The 19,104-nt window shown below is 46.3% G+C and overlaps 1 protein-coding gene across 3 annotated transcripts in view; it reads left to right on the top strand.

The window, feature by feature from the left end:
- Positions 1–19,104, top strand: part of LOC147904422 (3-dehydroquinate synthase) — an 88,070-nt gene that overhangs the window by 47,298 nt on the left and 21,668 nt on the right. For 2 of the 3 annotated variants that reach the window (XM_087394306.1, XM_087394314.1), the window contains exons 3-7: positions 16,352–16,518; positions 16,657–16,755; positions 16,966–17,034; positions 17,149–17,283; positions 17,390–17,479. In XM_087394306.1, the coding sequence (XP_087250432.1) occupies positions 16,352–16,518; positions 16,657–16,755; positions 16,966–17,034; positions 17,149–17,283; positions 17,390–17,479 (560 nt within the window). The remainder of the gene's footprint in view (positions 1–16,351; positions 16,519–16,656; positions 16,756–16,965; positions 17,035–17,148; positions 17,284–17,389; positions 17,480–19,104) is intronic. The other variant, XM_087394311.1, reaches the window with a different exon arrangement.

Below are 19,104 nucleotides of genomic sequence, written 5' to 3'. Positions count from 1 at the left end.
TGTCAGGTACTCTGCCTTGGCTAGTCCCCCAGAGGTGACTAATAAATAGAGTGTGTTTTGATGTGCCTTGTTTCATAAAGGGCTCTACTATTTATCTATACCAAGCTAGGAGACAAGGGGGATGCTTTAGTTGTAGTTTGATAGTGTTTTCGTATCAGGCTTGACCGAGTCTCAGGATGTTGATGCATTTCCCTAACCTATAAGCTGGTCATGCATCCATGCGTAGACATGAACCTCTAATCATGCTGTATCTTAAGCCATGAGAGTGCTTAGTTCAACCTCTAAATCATGCTCAAACTTTAGCCTCTGAGATCCCATGGGATGCATAGTCTAGATGTCACCATCATGTTTGTCTTCCAGAGCCACTCACCCTAGCTCCGAAGGCAGGTTTCTTGGACATCGGATTCCTAGTGTGAGTGTCCTAGAGTAAATGAGTCCAAGTGTGAGTACCTGAAGAAAGACTTCGAACTTGGGACAAGGAAGTGCCTTTGTAAACATATTTGCTATGTTGTCCTCTGTGGGAAGGTAGGACAACTCTATGTCTCCTACTGACAACCGCTCTCGAACATAATGATAGTGAACTTTAATGTGCTTGGTACGCACATGAAACACTGGATTACGCGCAATGGCCAAAGCACTTGGGATATCAGTGTAGACCATAGTGGAGGATGTCTGGCGAATACCAAGATCTGTAAGTAATTGTCGAAGCCAGACACACTCTCCTGTAGCGGTGAAGGCTGCCCTATACTCAGCCTCATCCATGAACTGCCAAGCAAAAAACAGTTGCCGGTATGTGACACTCTGGTGTCGGAACAACCTGCCCAGTCACTATCCGTGTAAGCATGCATGGTAAGTGAACCTTGATCACCATAGAACAGGGCTAAATCCTGAGTGCCTCTGAGATATCTGAAGACTCTTCACTACCTGCCAATGCTGTGAACTGAGCATGTGCATGAACCTACTGAGCTGGGATACTGCATACTGTAAGTCAGGTCTGGTGTGGCATAAGTAAATGAGACATCCAACAACGTGCTGGTAAAGAGTGGTATCACATGGTGGGCTCCCATCATGAGCTGAAAATTTGAAGCCAGGGTCCACTAGAGTAGAGATGGGCTTGCAATCCTCAAACTGAAAACAATCAAGGAGCTGTCCAATATTCTTCGACTGTGACATCATAATACCCCCCTCAACATGAGCAAACTGAATGCCCAAATAATAGTGCAGCTGTCCCATGTCTGACATTTCAAAAGCTTGCTGCAAATAAGCCTTGAAAGCTGCAATATGCTGAGTATCAGGGCCCGTGATCAGCATGTCATCCACATATAAAATCAGCACTAAAAAAATCAGATCCACTCCCATGGACATAAAGAGTGGGCTCTGTGGGGCTATTTTGAAAACCAAAGGACAGTAAGTGTGCATGAATTTTAGCATACCATGCCTTGGGTGCCTGCTTCAAACCATAAAGGGCTTTTCTCAGCCAGCATACCTTGTTTTCAGAGCCAACAATCTCAAAGCCAGGAGGTTGTGTCACATAAACTTCTTCCTGCAGATCCTCGTGAAGAAAGGCAGTCTTGATGTCAAGCTGGTGCACTTGCCAATGGTGATGGGCTGCAATGGCAATGACACATCTAATAGTAGTAATCCTGGAAGTGGGAGCAAAGGTCTCCTCAAAGTCAATGCCTTGTTGTTGGGCATACCCTTTTGCAACAAGACGGGCTTTGTGTCGATCTATGTTGCCATCAGATTTCCTTTTTAAATTGTAGACCCACCGGGTACCAATGGCATGCTTGCTGGGAGGGAGATCTACTAATTCCCATGTGTCATTTTTGGCAATAGATTATAGCTCAGCTCTCATTGCATCCATCCACTCTTGGCTGTCAAAAGCATCTTTATGGCACAAAGGCTCTTCATTGCAAGCTGTAGCAAGGAGTGCAAACTCAAGAAAGTGACCATGCATCTGTCTATTCCCTGATCTTGTCCAGGCAACAAGAGGTTGATCTTGTTTGCTGTCCCTCAGTGTGTCAAGAAGCCATCTGGAAACTTGCCTTTGCTATCTATTGACAGCTCTTTCTTCAATCACTGCATCATGAATAGTGGGATGATTTTGTGCTGGAAGAGAAACCTGCAAATCAGCATGGGGTGCTGGCTGATCATTGCTTGTTGGAGGGCTTGCAGGATGCTCATGTTGCTGGTCAAAGTTCTCCTCTGAGGAAAGAAGAGTTAAGCAAGAGTCAAAGGCATCAAACATGTCACCTTCTGGCTTACCTTTGCAGTCCACAAGAGGAGAAGCTGAATGTTCAGCAAAGATGACATCTCTACTGACAATAATCTTCCCAGTATTTGGTTGGTACAACTGATACCCTCTTCTCTCTTGACTGTAACCAATAAATATGCATTTGATTGCCTTATCATCAAGCTTATGTCTCAACTGAGATGGTACATGAAAATATGCAAGAGACCAAAAAACTCTCATGTGTGAAAGTAAAGGCTTCCTAGCCTTTCCATGCTTCATAAGGTGTAACCGTCCTCAATGCCCTTGTAGGTGATCTATTCAGCACATAGTTGGCACACATCAATGCATCAAGCTAGAATTTATTGGGCAAGGATTTGGCCTTAAGCATGCATCTGGCCATCTCCATAGTGGACCTGTTCTTTCTTTCAAGAACATGATTATGCTGAGGAGTGTAAGGAGTAGTGCATGAGTGAACAATACCTCGTGAAGACAAAAATACATCAAACTCCTTTGACATATACTCTCCCTCCCTATCTGTGTTGAGGGTGACAAGCTTGCATTTCTGATTCATTCTCAACCATATTCAGCCACCTCTGAAAGCATGAGAACACTTCAGATTTGGCTTTTTAAAAAAAAAAAGAAAAAAAAAGAGACTTCTATTAAGTAAGAAGGAAACCCGCTAGAGCAAGCTCTGTGCGAAAATACACCATGCTAAGCATGTAATAAAAAAAACCTCAAAGGAATGAGGTAGAAAGAAACCAAGGCTGAGGCTGAAAATGCCATCTCAACCCTATAGAAGTCTCAGCAAAGAAGGGAGAGTCTCTCCAATCGCTGAGAAAAGTAACTCTCTTGGAGGAGGCTGCTCGAGATGATCCCTGCATGGTCACCCAAATGGCCATCAGAGTGTGTATCGTATCTGTCCAAGTACTGGCCAAGATCTGAGAAGGGTGAACCTGAGAACCCTCCAAAGCCTCAGTGCATCTGGCTCTCCAAATGTGCCATGCTGCAATGCTAGCTAGGATCTCCCATGGAGAGTCGACCGAGGAGTGAGCAGCCCTGAAAAGAGTGGCTGGAATATCCTCTAGAGAGCACGACTCCACAAGGTGTCGTCGGATGTGAAGAGCCCAAGAGGAATCAAGTCTCTCAAAAAATACCTGGGGCCCTGAAAGAGTAAGCCAAGCCACTGATCCCCAGGTCATATAGAAAGGTAGGCGAACAAAAGTGCTGAAAAGTCTTGCAATCCCCTTCCATATGATTCTCGCTTGTCTGCAATCCCAAAGGCAGTGCTGTATTGTCTCCAAAGCAGAAAGGCAGCGAGGGCAAGAAGGGTCAGCTCCGAGCCTGGATACAAATGCTGTCCCAAAGATGGTGTCCTAATACACATCACTATGTGTGAGCTGCGATTTTCTTTCAGCTCTAACAGATTTATCTCTTGAAAAAGCATTCCTATGCATCTTTCCCAAAGTGCGTCCTTCATAGACATGTGTCATGGGGCGAAGTGATTAAACTAACCGCCACTGAATTTGGCCTAGGGGTGCCGGGCTAGGGGCATTAATTAATGTCCAAAGGGCACCTATGATTAAGTGTGCAACAAGTGTAATTCCTAGTGCTATTAGCTTGGTTCCATGCAGTAGGGTCATGCTTTAAAAAGTGACCTCCTAGAGGTTCCATTCACTAGGGTCATGCTTTAAAAAGTGACCCCCTAGAGGTTCCATTCACTAGGGTCATGTCTAAAAAGTGACCCCCTAGAGCCATTAAATTCCCACATCCACTTTGCCATGTGTCTTGTGTGTGTGTGTGTACTTGGGCTGTATGCTTGACTTGTGGTGCCTGTGTGTCCCATCTGGAAGCACCTGGAAGGTCTTGGAGCCCTATCCTACCCTATCCTGCTGTTCTGGGTCTTCATCCCTACCAGAGAGTCTTTTTGGAGAGAGTGCGGATTTGTGGAGCTCTCTTGTTGCTGGCTGAAGGCGTTTTTGCTGAGTTTTTCGCGACAGATCTTCTTCGGCTGGTGTTTCCTGTTGCTGGCATGCTCCCTGGGCCTGGGTGTCTCCATTCTTAGCCTTTTCTGATGCTTTTCTCGACATTCTTCATGACAGATTGCTTCTTTTTCACTCTTTGAGGCCGTATTTCTGGTCGCCTAACTCCTGGCTCCTGTCTAGTTCTTGCAGACTGAAATCGGAGATTGCTATGGGCTGAAATCCTCAGTTTGGTGGACGACCTCATGGCTGGTTGGTTGCAGATTGCTGGTTGTCTTTTCTCGTGATTCTTTCTGGTGCTGGAAGGCAGTCAGTGGCAGCCTCCTTCTGCCAGAACCTGATAGCTGCTGGTCGACCATCTTCTGATTCAAGTGCACAAGCCTTCAACCCATACGCTATGAACCCCATTCGTTGCTCACATTTACTCGTCATATGCCTTGCGTGCTGCCTTCACCAGAAAACCTTGTGACTACAAATAAAACGCCATCAACACGTCATAATTTCTTCTCTGGTCATCACGGCAAAACAGTCGTTAAAGACTTCTCCGAATTACTTGCATATGGAAATCCGTAGATTATCAGTACTACAACAACGTTTGTTGACCATCACAAGCCGCATAAACATCTAGCGACTGAACATAGCCTCGGCTCTGATTCCAAATGACACAAACCACAACTCAATTCAAGAAAATCACGGGCTATGACACTCAATTGTTCCACCCAACCAATCTCTGTGACAGTAAGCTCGTATTTTCTATTCACGTACGTGTGTTCCACCTGCATGCTATACACGAAGCCCACAATTGCCTAGATGATTCTACATACCATATGTCACAATTCTAGGGTCAATCCTTGGTGCACCATATACCCCTCTCTTGGAGCTCCATTAAATTCCATTTGCCCATTGGCAATTACATAATTTGATGCCCCTAGACCCCTGACCTTTAGAACCATTTAGTCAATGTCAATTCTCCCTCACCAAGAACCTTGACATTGATTTCTTTAACCATATGCTTGAAGCGCAATAAAATATAATACAGAAAGTTGGTCCTCTAAAGGAAAATATCCACCGATCCTTCCGAGGTCATGTTATCTCAGCTTGAGCATAACAACAGACTTGATGCATATGACAGATGCTTGGATGATGCTGGACTTGTAGATGCAGATACTTATGCTGTTGATGCTTCTCCAAAGAAAGGAACCTTCTATTAATGCTTGAAAGATTTCATACAAGACAGCAGCCCAAAAGGTGTTGAGTATGGAAAAAACCGGAAAAGGATGAAAGAAAGAACTGGCCTGTTCTAGAGAAACCCAGCTCACTGCCTAGGGGATCTTTGGTACTGGGGCTAACAGCCAAGTGGGGGGACTATACAACCAATGAATCCCTCACGGGGTGAAGATGAGGAAAACTCCTGCAGGCCAAGCCTTGCAGAAACGAGCACGCCTCTCAATAGTCGCCCTAGAGCCTGGAGTCCCACACTCCTAGGTGGATTGTAGTGTGTATATGATGTCCTGCCAGATGGCAACTAGGGTAGCCGAGGGTGGAATCGGGTGCTCACCTCACCCATTATTAGATGGCAACAAGCCACCCAAATGTTCCATGCAGTGATGCTGGCTACCACCTCCCAAACGCTGTCCTCCCTAGGAGGAGGAGGAGCTAGGCTGTCAGGAGGGACTGCCTAATGGAGTGCTATCCTCTGGATGCTCTGACCCTGTATCAGTAGGCTGGGGAGATCTCATCAATCTGAAACGCATGTCTTTCCTCTGTCAACCAGGCCACCATCCCCTAGGTGTAGTCTCTCTGAAGATTCTGCATACGTGTCATGATCTTGAGGGCTCCCATCCAAATCCTTGCTGCGCTACGACAGCTCCACAGGCAGTGCGAGATAGTCTCCAGGAGACCATCGGAACAGCAATGGCACTGCCCCTCCACTCGCATCTGCTCCAACCACGGTCCGATGGGCAAGCCTCCGTGGGTGGCCAGCCAGAAGAAGTAGGATATCTTCCTTGGCTGCAAATTGGACCATAACAGCGTCCAAAACCTGGAGCGAACATCCCGGGGCACTCTCTGGGTCACCCAATGCCTCTCCCTCGAGGGGGTCCACCTCGACGAGTCCATTTGAAGCCTCTTGCCAATCCGTGTGGTATAGGAAAAGAAGGGCACCTCATCCACCTGCTCGGCTAGGCCGCCCCTGGAAGGCCAGAACCACTCTCTCGGATCCCACTAGACCTCCCTCAAGGGTCTACCTTCCCATAGCCAAAGGCGCCATCCAGGGGCATTCTGCTCTGAGATTCTGGGAGGGTCAATGTGCCACTCCTTCCCCAAACATCCCACCACTTTGATCATCTGCCAGTGAATCCCATCAAGACTCCCATCCATCTCAAGGTCTCTCTCAATGAGTGGCGGAAGTAGGCCTCCAGGTCATACACGGAAGAAGCTGGGGTGTGTGCTGCCTCGCTGCATCAACATCCTCAAGGGGACACCAGTATGAGAAAATTGCCCCAACCATCTGCTGTCTCTCCAAACGCGAAGTCCCTCCCACCAAGACTCAGGAATGGCTAAGTCAATCTCGCTCATCCGTTGCCCTACCCCTCGCAGATGCGCTAGGGCGTCAAGCCTCGCCTTTTGCCTCCATGGGTAATCTGCTCCAACGGCCAAAGGACCCGGTTGGACCATTGTCCCATTGTCCCATTGTGCCCAACCAGTGTGAGTTTGCTGTCCGAGCATACGCCCCTCCTGATCTCTGATCTCTGGGTGCCACATAAGGGGTTGACACTCAAACTCCTCTCTGCATCCGGGCGGAGCACGAATGAGAACCCTTGCCAGTCTTTGCTAGACCCTGTGGAGGCTCCTCATCAAGGGGGAACCCTTCCTCGTAAGGGGGGCCTCTGAGAAGATTTATCTATGTGAAGGCTGCCACTGTCCCTAGTGTTGTTGATGCTTCTACCATGCTAGATACTCATTTATGGCGTGAGTTTTGGACACCTCAACTTAGGAGCTTTGGCAAAGTTGCATAAAGAAGATATGGTTGTTGATCTTTCTAGGATGCATATGCCTTCAAAGCATGTCTGTGAAGCATGCTCACTTGGAAAGATGCACCGTTTTGCATTTTCCAAGGATGGGAGAGTTGGCGCACCCCGCAAGTTGTATTTGGTTCACACTGATGTTGGTAGTCCCATGAGAGTTGCAGCCATAGGTGGATTTTACTATTTTGTGACTTTGATGATTTTTTTTTTTTCAAGAAATAGACTTCTATTAAGTAAAAGAAAAAACCCGTGAGAGCAAGCTCTAAGCAGAATACATCATGAAATCATGAGGATAAATAAACCCCCTCAAAGTGAGGTGGAAAACAACCAAGGCTGAGGCTGAAAGTGCCACCTCAACCCTGTAGGAGTCTCAGAGAAGAAAGGAGAATCCTTCCATTCCTTGAAGAAAGAAGCCCTCCTAGCTGAGGCTGCGCAGGAGTTTCCCTGCATACTCGTCCATACGGCCATCAAAGTATGTACGGTGTCTGTCCAGATACTAGCCAATGTGTGTGAGGGATGAACCTGAGTTCCCTCCAATGCCTCTGCGCATCTGGCTCTCCAGATATGCCAGGATGCTATGCTCACTAGAATCTCCCAAGAGGTATCCACAGAGGCATGTACTGCTGCAAAAGGAAGGTGTGGTATCACATCCAACGAACAAGACTCAACCTGAAGACGTTGAATCGAAATGGCCCGGGAGGAGTCAAGTCTCTCATAGAATACTTGAGGCCCTGTAAGAGAGAGCCAAGCCACTGAGCCCCATGTCATAAAGAATGGGGAGTGGGCAAAGTGACTGAAAATCCTGGCTACCCCCATCTAAATCATCCTCGCCTGTCTGCAATCCCATAAGCAATGTTGAATAGTCTCCAAAGCAGAGAGGCATACCTAATGGGAACTCCCCTGTAGAGCCAAAGCCTCCAAGATCTGGTGGAGAGTAGCCGGGGGTCTGGGTCGAGGAACGACTCTGAATCTGATCCCTGCACCAAAAGCCCTACAACTCTGATAGGCTGAAAAGTAGACTCAAGCAAGATGTCCTCTGTGGACCTGAGCAATCTGCCACCATCATGCACACTAAAAACTAAAGCATCCTCATGTGCATCTCGAAAGGCCAAAACCTGAAGAGGAACACCACCTCTCGTAAAAGTACTTGCCCAAGTGGAGCAAGTGAGTGGCATATCATCTGTGTCTACCCAATCCACTGGAAGGGCTGCCTCAATCTGCAAGATCCTCCTTGCACTCCCTATGAGATGTCTTGTCAACTGAGATTTGGTCTCCTCTGGAAGCTTGCGAAAAGCTTTCCATGACCCCAAAGATAATGCAGGTCCCCTCTCCCACCTGGACCACTGCATGTAGAGTGAGGCACCAAGTGGTCTGCCATGATCATCCAATATACTGTCATTCCACATGACCGGTTGCCTATCAATCTCTTCACGAGAGGAAGGAGGAATCCACCGAAGAGTGCTCCTGAAACTGGCCCATGCTTTTAGTATGGCAACCATGAGAGGGGATGAAGGTGATCTGAGGTGTGTTGTGGTGAAAATCCACCTAATACTGCTCATCTAGTCTCCTCCTAAAGAAGTTGTGCACGTCTGTATTGCACGTCTGTATGCTGCTAATAAGAAATTCCTTCCACGGCTCCTGCCCTGGCATAAGTTCTCGCACCACCATCTTGCAGAGTAAAGCTTTGCACTGTAAATCTGGATCAATAATATTGAGACCCCCTTCCTGTGAAGGGAGGATGAGGGTCTCCCAAGCCACGCTGGCTAACGGATCTGCTATGCCATTTAGCCCACTCCAAAGAAAATTTCTGATTGGTCTACTGAGCTGAGTGATGCAGTCCCTAGAACGGCACCAACATGAACAAACAAACTAGGCCGTGGCCAAGAGGACCTGGTTGACCACCACAACTCTAGAGGCAAGATCCAGCTTAGCTGAGCTCCAAAAAAGGAGCTTCCTCTTGATGCTCTCCAACACGGGAGCAAATTGCTGCGTGGAAGAAATATCCAAGCCGACCTGGTAGCCCAAATACCTGAAAGGCACACCCCTTTGAACCCAACTGAATCCTATGTCAAGCCCCCAAACTGGAGTGTCCTCATCACTGATCCAAAAGCCATTGGATTTATGCCAATTTATCTGCACCCCCGCCACCAAGCAAAATAAATCCAATGCTGTCCTGAAAGAAGTGAGCGTCTATGGTGTAGCATCCAAGTAAATTGCTGTGTCATTTGCCAACTCACTGTCAAGTAGCTCCTCTTCCCTTCTGATGGGAAGTCTTAGCCCAAAGATGTGAGCTTGAGATCTAACATAGATACTTATAGCTTCAGCCACGAATAAAAAAAGAAAAGGAGCAAGGGGGCATCCCTGACGGACTGAACTGGAAATCTGAAATCTCTCACCCCTTACCCCACCAATAAGTACCTGGCTGTGGGCTGATCTGTACAAAGAGGAAACACCTCTGATCCAAGCATCAGTAAAGCCAAAACGTAGAAGAGTGCGCTCCAAAAAACCCCAATCTACTTTGTCATAAGCTTTCTCAAAATCCAAGAGTAGAATGGCTAGATTCTAGCCGCTCCGCATGGCCCTCTGAAGCTTCCCAAAAAGAGAAAATGTTATCAAAGATACTTCTGCCATGCACAAATCCTGTCTGAGTGTCATGAATAAGATCTGGGAGAAGGGGCTGCAATCGGAGGCTGATTGCCTTGGCCAGAATCTTGTAACATGCCCCCAAAAGTGTGATAGGCCTCCACTAGGACACTTAATTTCTACAACCTCCTTTCGGGATAAGGTGGATGAGACCCTCTGTGAGCGTCCTGGGCATCTCGCCAGAGTCCCAAATGCCCTGCAGGGCTGACGTAATGTAGTCTCCAATCATATCCCAAAATGCAATGAAAAAAGAAGGGGTGAGGCCATCCGAACCTGGGCACTTGCCCTTGTGAAGGGCTGAAAGTGTAGTCTTGAGCTCTGTGTTGGTGAAAGGTGCATCAAGCAAAACATGCATATCCGGTTTCACCACCAAGGGGATGCTTTGCCAAATAGCCTGTCTAGCATCCTCTCTATCCTGTGTGTCAGGATCTGCAGTAAGAAGGGCGGCATAAAAATCTGAAGCTATGCGCATGACATCATCTGGATCTGTCTGTAAAACCCCATGTGAGTCAATAAGCTGGGATAGACTCTCTCTACTATTTCTAGGGCCAAGAGTAGAGAAAAAGTGTTTATTGACTTTGCCACCCATCTGAATCCAGAAGGACTCCCGTGCATGAAAGGCATACTATGCTCTCTGATCAAGCAATATCTGCTGATGAGTCCTTGCTGTAGCAAGGCGCTCCTGAATCCAAGCATCTGAAGGCTGTTTCTGCTCTTCCCTCTGCAAAGCTGCCAATTGTTGGCGAACACCAATCTCACGTCTGAGAATATCTCGTCTCCTGGTACAAGCAGCTGAGTGGTAGAAGTCGCTAATACCAGAAAGGGCAGCAACTACATGTGATGAATATGGCTGCCCACCCTAGACATGAGAAACCCATATTTGCAGGGCTACCTCTGTAAGGTCCTCCTCTGTGTACAAGGCATCTGGAATCTTGATGCTGGCAGACCGGCCTCTCAAGTGAGGCTTTGAGATAGCCAGCACAACAGGAAAGTGTTTTGAAGTGGAAACCCCAGCAGCAATGCATACCGATCCACCTCTGTCTAGTGCCCAATCATCTACAAAGAATTTGTCAATGCATGCATGAATAGGCATCTGCTGCCTCCTGTTCGACAAAGAGAACAGGAGGGACTGTGGCTGAATAAGAAAGGCATCGTTCAACCAAGTATCTCTGCCACAGTAGTGAAAAAGGAAGGCATCCCAAGCTGCTCTCTCCAAAGAGTGAAGTCCTCCTTGTCTACCCCCTTTTTTGTTTGATGGTAACTCAACCATGTTAAAGTCACCTCTAATCACCCATGAATCCGCAATGGGGGCCCAGGAGAGCAAATCCTTCCACATAATGACACGTTCCCCTCTAATGTTGGAGGCATATAGGTTAAGGAAACCAACCTTATGCCCTCCAATCAAGAGAATAATCCACTGAGTCCTAGAGGGAATAATGACTCCGTGTCCAACAACTGAGGGGAGAACCGACTGCGAAACTAAAGTAGAAGTGCCACCCCTAGTGCCCAAGGCAGGCGACCAAAATGTATGGCCAGAAAGCAACTTGCATGACTTGGCACAATATCTAGAATCCAGTTTGTGCTCCTGAATAAATAAGATATCAATGGAACCCCCAATAACACCTCGATGAAGCTGATCTCGGATCAACTGTCTGTGGTGGCAATGTGGGACGCCACCTAGGCCCTGTATGTTCCAGTTAATAATCCTCATCGACGGGAGGATGTAGAGTGGAACACCTTACACGACCTAGTGGTGGAAACAAACCCCTCAACAAGGAAAGACCTCCTGCTTGAGGAGCAAGGAATGGAACCAAGTGGCAGAAAATCAATAGGGGAAAGAACCCTACCACCTGACGAGGAAGCCCTGTCAACAGGAAACCCAATCATTGGCTCACCAAAAGTAGAGAGCACAAACTCCTTCTCTGGGAAATCTGAAGCATCTGCCAGAGCTGAAAATGAGTTCCTGTGAATCAGGCCAGACACCGGAGTGCGAAGGATCCCTTCTGAGGGAAGAGGATCAATAGTGTAAACCATCCCCTTTCCCCTATCCAAGGGAGGACGTGAGGACTGCTCTCGATCCTGTGTCTGCCCAGCTGCGGAGACCTCTACTGCCTCGAGGAGAGTGTCTGGCACTACTGGTTCTAGGGGAGAAGCTGCAATCGGGGAGGAGGTCATAGCTAAAGCGTTTCGGACTGTGTGAGGTGAGACTAGAGGGATAGCCCGAGGTGAAGCAGAGTCCACTAGTGTATCCTCGTGAACTGGAGGAGGAATCTGCACACGAACCGGAACCCACTGTTATGCATCGGGTGCCCCTGAGGTAGAAGGCCGAGAGGCACCTGAGGTAGAAGGTGGCAGTATCAAAGGAGCGCTCAGTGGAGGAGCACTCTGGCGAGTAGGAGCTATAACACCATCCTGAGAAGGACCACCATGTGGAGGTCGAGGAGCAGGTGCTGGACTTGTACCACCCCCCTGTCGAGACCGTGGGGCGGTAGTTGTACTAGAGGGCTTCTTGGGCCTTTTCTTCTTCCTGGGGCAATTCCTGGCAAAGTGTCCAATGGTCCTGCATATTCTGCACTGGTCCTGCCTGCTTGTAATCTCTACTCTCTGGCGAAAAAAGGAACCATCCGAGCGCTGGATCATAACATGGTCCATCGTGAGGTTAGGATCCTTACAGAGGACCCTAACTCTAGGTACCCCATCAGCCTTGGGTGCCTCTGCTGTAGTCAATGGCAACCCAGGGAGGGGTGGGATCTCAGCAACCGTGCCGAAATGCTCCCCAATAACAGAAAGAAGTCGATGGTAAACCTGGGGAATCCTGGGAAATCTGATGAAGAGCGAAAAGATTTCCTTATCTGCCTCCACTGGGTCGAAACCAATATCAAAGGTGTTAAAGATCTTCTTGTGTCCCAGGTGTAAAAACTCAGCTTTGAGCACTGTGCTCGCAGCCTCTGGAGTGTCAAAAACAAGGACAAAGTTGGATGACAGATCTGTCAAATGCATTTTTTGTGGGTACAGCTTAGAAAGCAAGGGCTACAAGCTCTATCACCCCCGCACGGGAAAGGTTTTTGTTAGTAGAGATGTTGTTTTTGATGATTCATCATCCATGCCTTTGCTGGATTGTCAAAAACAGCCCATAGTTGATGCATCATATATTTTTGACAGCTTGATACCTTTGTTTCAGTCAGACCCCCATGATGATGCTACATCTGAGGTTCCTTCTCCTCCTTCTAATGGTCATTTACAGCCACTTGTGCAGTCTGAAAACCAGCAACATTTACAGCCTGATATGTCTCTGATTGATAAGGATATTGATAAGGATATCATGCTAAGGGCCATTGACCAAGAAAGAGCTGAAATTCAGGAGCCCAAAAGACTTTCTCGTTGGCTGTTTGACACTTTCAAAGACAGCAAACAAGATGCTCCTTTGCCAGCCCGTACTAGAGTAGCTGTTAAAAAAGAACATGGTAATTTGGTTGCTTTTGCATTGGTTGCTACAGCATGCAATGAAGGGCCACTGTGCCATAAGGATGCCTTTGAAAATGATTGTTGGTTGCAGGCCATGCAAGCTGAATTGGATTCAATACATCAGAATGAAACTTGGGAATTGTGATATTTGCCTCTTGGCAAGGATGCCATTGGAACTAAGTGGGTATGCAAGGTCAAACAGAAAGTTAATGGTTCAGTGGACTGTTACAAAGCCCGCCTTGTTGCTAAGGGCTATGCACAACAACAATGCATTGACTTTGAAGAAACTTTTGCCCCCACTTCCAAGAGCACCACTATTAGGATTGTTATTGCTTTTGCTGCCTACTTTCATTGGGAGGTACATCAGCTTGGTATTAACACAACATTTCTTCATAGGCACTTGCAAGAGGAAGTTTGTGTTACCTAATCTCTTGGGCTTTGAGGTTGAAGGTTTTGATAGAAAGGTATGCCGGTTGAAGAAAGCCCTTTATGGATTGAAATAGGCACCCCGGGCTTGATATTCAAGGATACATGCTCATTTATGAAGTCTTGGCTTTCAGAACAGCCCTACAGAGGCTATACTTCACATCCCTGCAAGAGTGGGACAGATTTGCTGATTTTAGTACTCTATGTGGATGACATGCTTGTTACTGGGACATATGCTGAGCAAATTGCAGCTTTTAAGCTTGACTTGCAGAAGTCATTTGCTATGTTAGGTCTTGGTCCTTTGCATAATTATTTGGGCATTCAATTTGCTAGCAGTGAGGGGGGTATTTTCATATCACAATCCAAGTACGTTAGACAGCTTTTGTAACGTTTTCAGTTTGAGGATTGCAAGCCAGTATCCACACCATTAGAGCTTGGTTTTTATTTCTCATCTAAGGATGAAAGTAGTGCATGTGATATCACTCTCTATCAGTAGGCAGTTGGTTGTTTGATTTATTTATGCCAACTAGGCCAGATCTTCAATATATTGTCTCACAGTTGAGTAGATACATGCACAGCCCCCCTACACATCATTGGCAGGCCGTGAAGCATGTCTTCTGGTATCTCAAAGGCACTCAACATTTGGTCCTTCTCTACAAGGTCCATTCTTCACTTGTCATGCATGGATTCACTGATAGTGATTGGGATGGATGTTTCGACACCTGTGTATCACATAGTGGCAATCGTTTCATGCTTGGTACTTTATGCATCTCTTGGTTCAGCAAGAAGCAGAATACAGTTGCTACTTCCAGCTGTGAGGTTGAGTACAGAGCAGCTTTTATAGCTACAGTGAAGTGTGTTTGGCTCCAGAAGTTGCTTGTAGATCTTCATGTATGTCAGACAACTCCTACCGTCATCTTCACTAATTGTCAAAGTGCTTTGGCTGTTGCACGGAATCCAGTTTTCCATGCCCGCACAAAGCATATTGAGGTTCATTATTACCATGTCAGAGAGAGATTGTCAGCAGGTGATATTGAATTGTTTTATTTTCCCACTAAAGATAACTTGGCAGATCTCTTTACGAAGCTCTTCCTCGACCTAAGTTTGAAGCTTTCCGGCAAGCTTTGAACTTGGTACCTTTTGTAACTTGATCTATTATGCTTTGTACAGTCATAGGTTGCTATATCCATACAGGATGAACATGTGCAACCATGACATTAGTTCTTCAGGTATTTTGAGACGTGTCCAAGATACTTAAGCCCATACCATGGAGGGGAGTTTGTAGGCCATCCCTTGGGCTATCCATTGGTGCCTTTTGTTCCCTGGTATGTGCCTTGTAGGCCTAGATATAGGCAGTTAGGACAATTAGGGCACTTATGACATGTGCCAGTTAACACACTAGGTACTACTAGGACACCCTGTCCTAGGGTTTCATTATATTGGGTGTCCTTTGTCCTTTTTCGCTCATTCCTGCAATTCATTACAGCATTCCACCTCCATTGCTTGCCCTAGTCTACACACATGGGCCATATCTTACATGCCATAATTCTGCATTTTTCATTGCTGAAGTAATTGATGCCACACACATGCTGCTGTCATGTTTGTCCAGTTGGTACAAACCCTGATTTAAAGTACTTTTCGTGGGAAGGCGAAAATTTGCAAATGCCAAAATGCCATTGGACTGCCTGCAAAATGTGCAATGTTCCTATAAATGTCTGCAAATCTCACTGAATCTGCAACAAATCAACCCAAATTGCCAAACCCTGCAAACGACCAAAAGTGAGGCAGTCTCACTCAAATTTGAGTGGAAAAATGACAGAACATGTCAAATCTTGCAAGGAAATGGATTTGAGGCAAAAGCCCCGAACTATTCCAAACTGAATGAAGAAATTCAGATCTTCTCATATCTGACTGTGCAAGCTTTAACGAGTTTCAAACACCTGTACTAGGTGTAATCTTCAAATTACGACAATTTCAATGATGGATCTGCTGTTGCAGGTATGGCAGTACAAACATAAGCAGGTACAATAGTACGAACGTCAATTGCACTATTGTATGGTTGTATGGCAGGTATGATTGTATGGCTCAGGTACAATATGTCAGGTCCAACTGTATGGATAATGCCTATACAATTGTTTGTGCGTGTACAGAAGCTCACGCAGACTAGAGCATATGTTGTATGGCAAGGTAGCATGATTGTACATCGACTAAAGTATGATGGGTCATGAGATTGTATGGCTGATTCAAGCTGATACCGTATGGCAGGTCGTGAATGTAGGCGCAGCAGTTGTATGATGATTCGCACTTGTGGCAGCAGCAGTGAGTGTACATAGTACCGTAGTAAGGGCTGGAGAGGCTTGATACCAATTGATGGAGATGGGGCTGGAGAACCAAGAATGCAGTTTTATTCTTTTCCGTTGGGCACGTTTTAACTTTCTGTTTAAAATCTTAAAGTTGTATAAATTCGGTTATATCGTGATGCTCAAGCATCTGTAATTAATGATGATACTCGCATCTTGATCTTTTTTCATTTTTTGCAGCAATGGCTCTCACATCTTGATCTTTTTTATTTTTTGCAGCAATGGCAAATATTAAGCCTCTGTTTCTTAACAATGGACAACTTTGTGACATCAACAATGAACGGGTTGCTTTGATCAGAGAAGTCTCTTGTGCAGAGGATTTGCAAGGTTTGGAAGAGTTATGTGGAAAGACAGATGTTGTGATCATGGATGCTCAAGAGTGGCAGGTCGGTTGGTGACTAACTCATCTGAATTTCTTCTCTGTTGAAAGTTTTAATTTTTTTAGGAAGGAGCACAGTTGAGTCAAACCTTTCGTATATCATTCCAAAGTTGTTATAACATGCTATGGCAGTAGATTGGTGCAGATAATAAGTGCAGAGAATATGATCGCTTCTTTCCAAAACAGTGAAACGTCAATCTTTGCTACAACAAAAAAGGCCAGCGAAGCCCAGATTTTTTTAGAGGTATGCCTATAACCAAGGGCTTTCTTAGAGATACTCTTGGATTCCTAGGAGACATAAGGACATGCTTCATGAACAAAAACTGGTCCAGAGCTAGTTTAGATGCTTTTGCTCTGATTTATCTAGTCGTAAGAAATCCTCAGTCAAACCTGTTTGTGGATAAGAAATATGGCTGGTCTGGTATCATCTTGTGAAGGATCTCCTTGTTTGCAGTCTTTGGAGAAAGGTACAGATGGGATTGTGCTGCAGACAGATGATCCATCTGAAGTTTTTGAGCTGAAGGTAAAATATTAGGGTTGTCTACAGATGGTAGAACTCGCTTTTGGTCTATGTTTTAGAAAAGGACGCTGCACCTAATGTCTTTCAACTGACCTGTACTGATTGGTGCAAAGCCAGGCATACCTTGCATCACATGTACAGGAGAAGGTGTCCCTGCTACCAGCAATTGTGCAACGAGTTGAGCTAATAGGCATGGGTGACCGTGTTTGTGTGGACCTTTGCAGCCTTCTCAGTCCTGGAGAAGGCCTTCTGGTGACAAGCTTCTCGTGGACTTAATGCATAAGCTGTATGTAATTGGTTCAATGGGAGACAGAAAGTTGGACAAAGAATGATTTCATGGAAAAAACTGTTTTGACAGGTGGGATCCTTTGCAAGGGGCCTTTTTCTTGTTCACTCAGAATGCCTAAAATCAAATTATGTTGCAAGCAGACCTTTTCGTATAAATGCTGTAAGTCAATATACTGATTAATTTAGTACTGATCTTTCTTCAATAGCAAGTATGTAAGTGTGTTCACAATAGCTCTTAAACAGTGTGAGCTTGACTTAGTAAAAAAAGGCTATTGAAGAGCCTGAACATGAGAAATTGGAAAGTATATTCCTTCCATCTGCTCACAATGAAGGGGAGTATGGATTACTATGGAATTTTACATATTGTGTCTCGATTAAATGAATGACACAAACCACTTAACTCTGTCAGTCTTTTGCGGAGGCCATGCTTGCTATCAGAAATACTTCTCTTAGAGCTGGCTCAATTATATGTATCCTCTAATACAAGAAAACTGCTCTATGATTTCATTCTTCTGTGACCACTTCCTTCGGATCTCAGAGGATGGATTTGTCATTCCACCAGGCTATACAGGTATCCACATGTCCCACTCACTGAGGATTGCCCTTGGCCAGCTTAGAGTCTCTTCGCATCAGCTCGAGATAGAGGCTGGTAGGATGCGACGCATGGAGGATGGACGGCGACCAGGCCGAGAGACCAGGATCTGCCCTTGTTGCACCATGGGAGAGGTGGAGTCAGAGGAGCACTTCATTTGCAGATGCCCGCTATATTATGAGCTCAGAGGTAGATTCCACTGTCTCTTCACGGATGGCTTTGGACCTCTCTCACGAGTGATGGACTACGAGGATCAGCATTGCCTAGCTCTTTATGTCAGGGAGGCCACTATGCTTCGACGAGACTACCTCAGAGACCATCAGCACAGACCGGAGCGTGATAGAGCCCAGCCTGATAGAGCTCAGGCACACGCTATACCAGAGGACAGAGACCAGGAGGAGCACGAGGAGGTCAGAGCTCACACAGGACACATGCCTCCACCCTGTGGATGTACATATGAGATGGTTTGTAGACGCCGCAGGATCTTGTTACATAGGGGACGTACTCATCGCTTCATCTCCAGACGATCCAGGATGATGGCAGCTTTTCGGAGGAGACTTACTCATGGAGATCTCGCCCCACCAGCCGCTCACCTCACCTTTGCTCAGATTTGTACTCTCATAGCAGGAGGCAGAGTCGATGGACAGGATTTCCAGTATTATTTTGGTTCTCAGACTCCGTGACACCTGGACTTGTATCTTTGCATTGGCATATTGTACTCATCCCCCCATTTTGCACCTAGGGGCGGTTTCCTTGCATCTAGTTTACTTTGTATTTAGGCTCAGATTTGACATTATGTACTTTCACTTGCATTGTATTGCGTAGCACTTAGATGATATTCGACGATGCCTCTTCTTTGTGGCACGTTGATTTTGTGCTATCTTGTATGCAGAGTTCTTGATGTCCCATGGGCCCATTTTGGCCTTTAGTGGACAATAATACACTTTCTTTCTTTCTTTCTTTCTCTCTCTCTCTCTCTCTCCCCCCCCCGTCCTGCTTATCCCATCTATCCCGTCTCTGTTCAACCCGTCTAGCCTGTCTGCTCATGCTCAGCCCATCTAGTACTAGCCGGCCTAGCCCTTCCACTCCCGCTCAGCCCGTCTAGCCCTTCCGCTCCTGCTCATCCCGTTTAGTCTCCCAGCCGTACAATTGTGTAGCCTCCCATACAATACAACGTAGCCTCGCGTAGCCTT

Source organism: Dipteris shenzhenensis, chromosome 2, assembly GCF_047967505.1.
Source record: "Dipteris shenzhenensis isolate YYH24624 ecotype China chromosome 2, Dip_SZ_1.0, whole genome shotgun sequence".
Classification (NCBI taxonomy): Eukaryota; Viridiplantae; Streptophyta; class Polypodiopsida; order Gleicheniales; family Dipteridaceae; genus Dipteris; species Dipteris shenzhenensis.
Note: the sequence above shows the minus strand (reverse complement) of the source record. Positions and strands in the feature narration are given on the sequence as shown.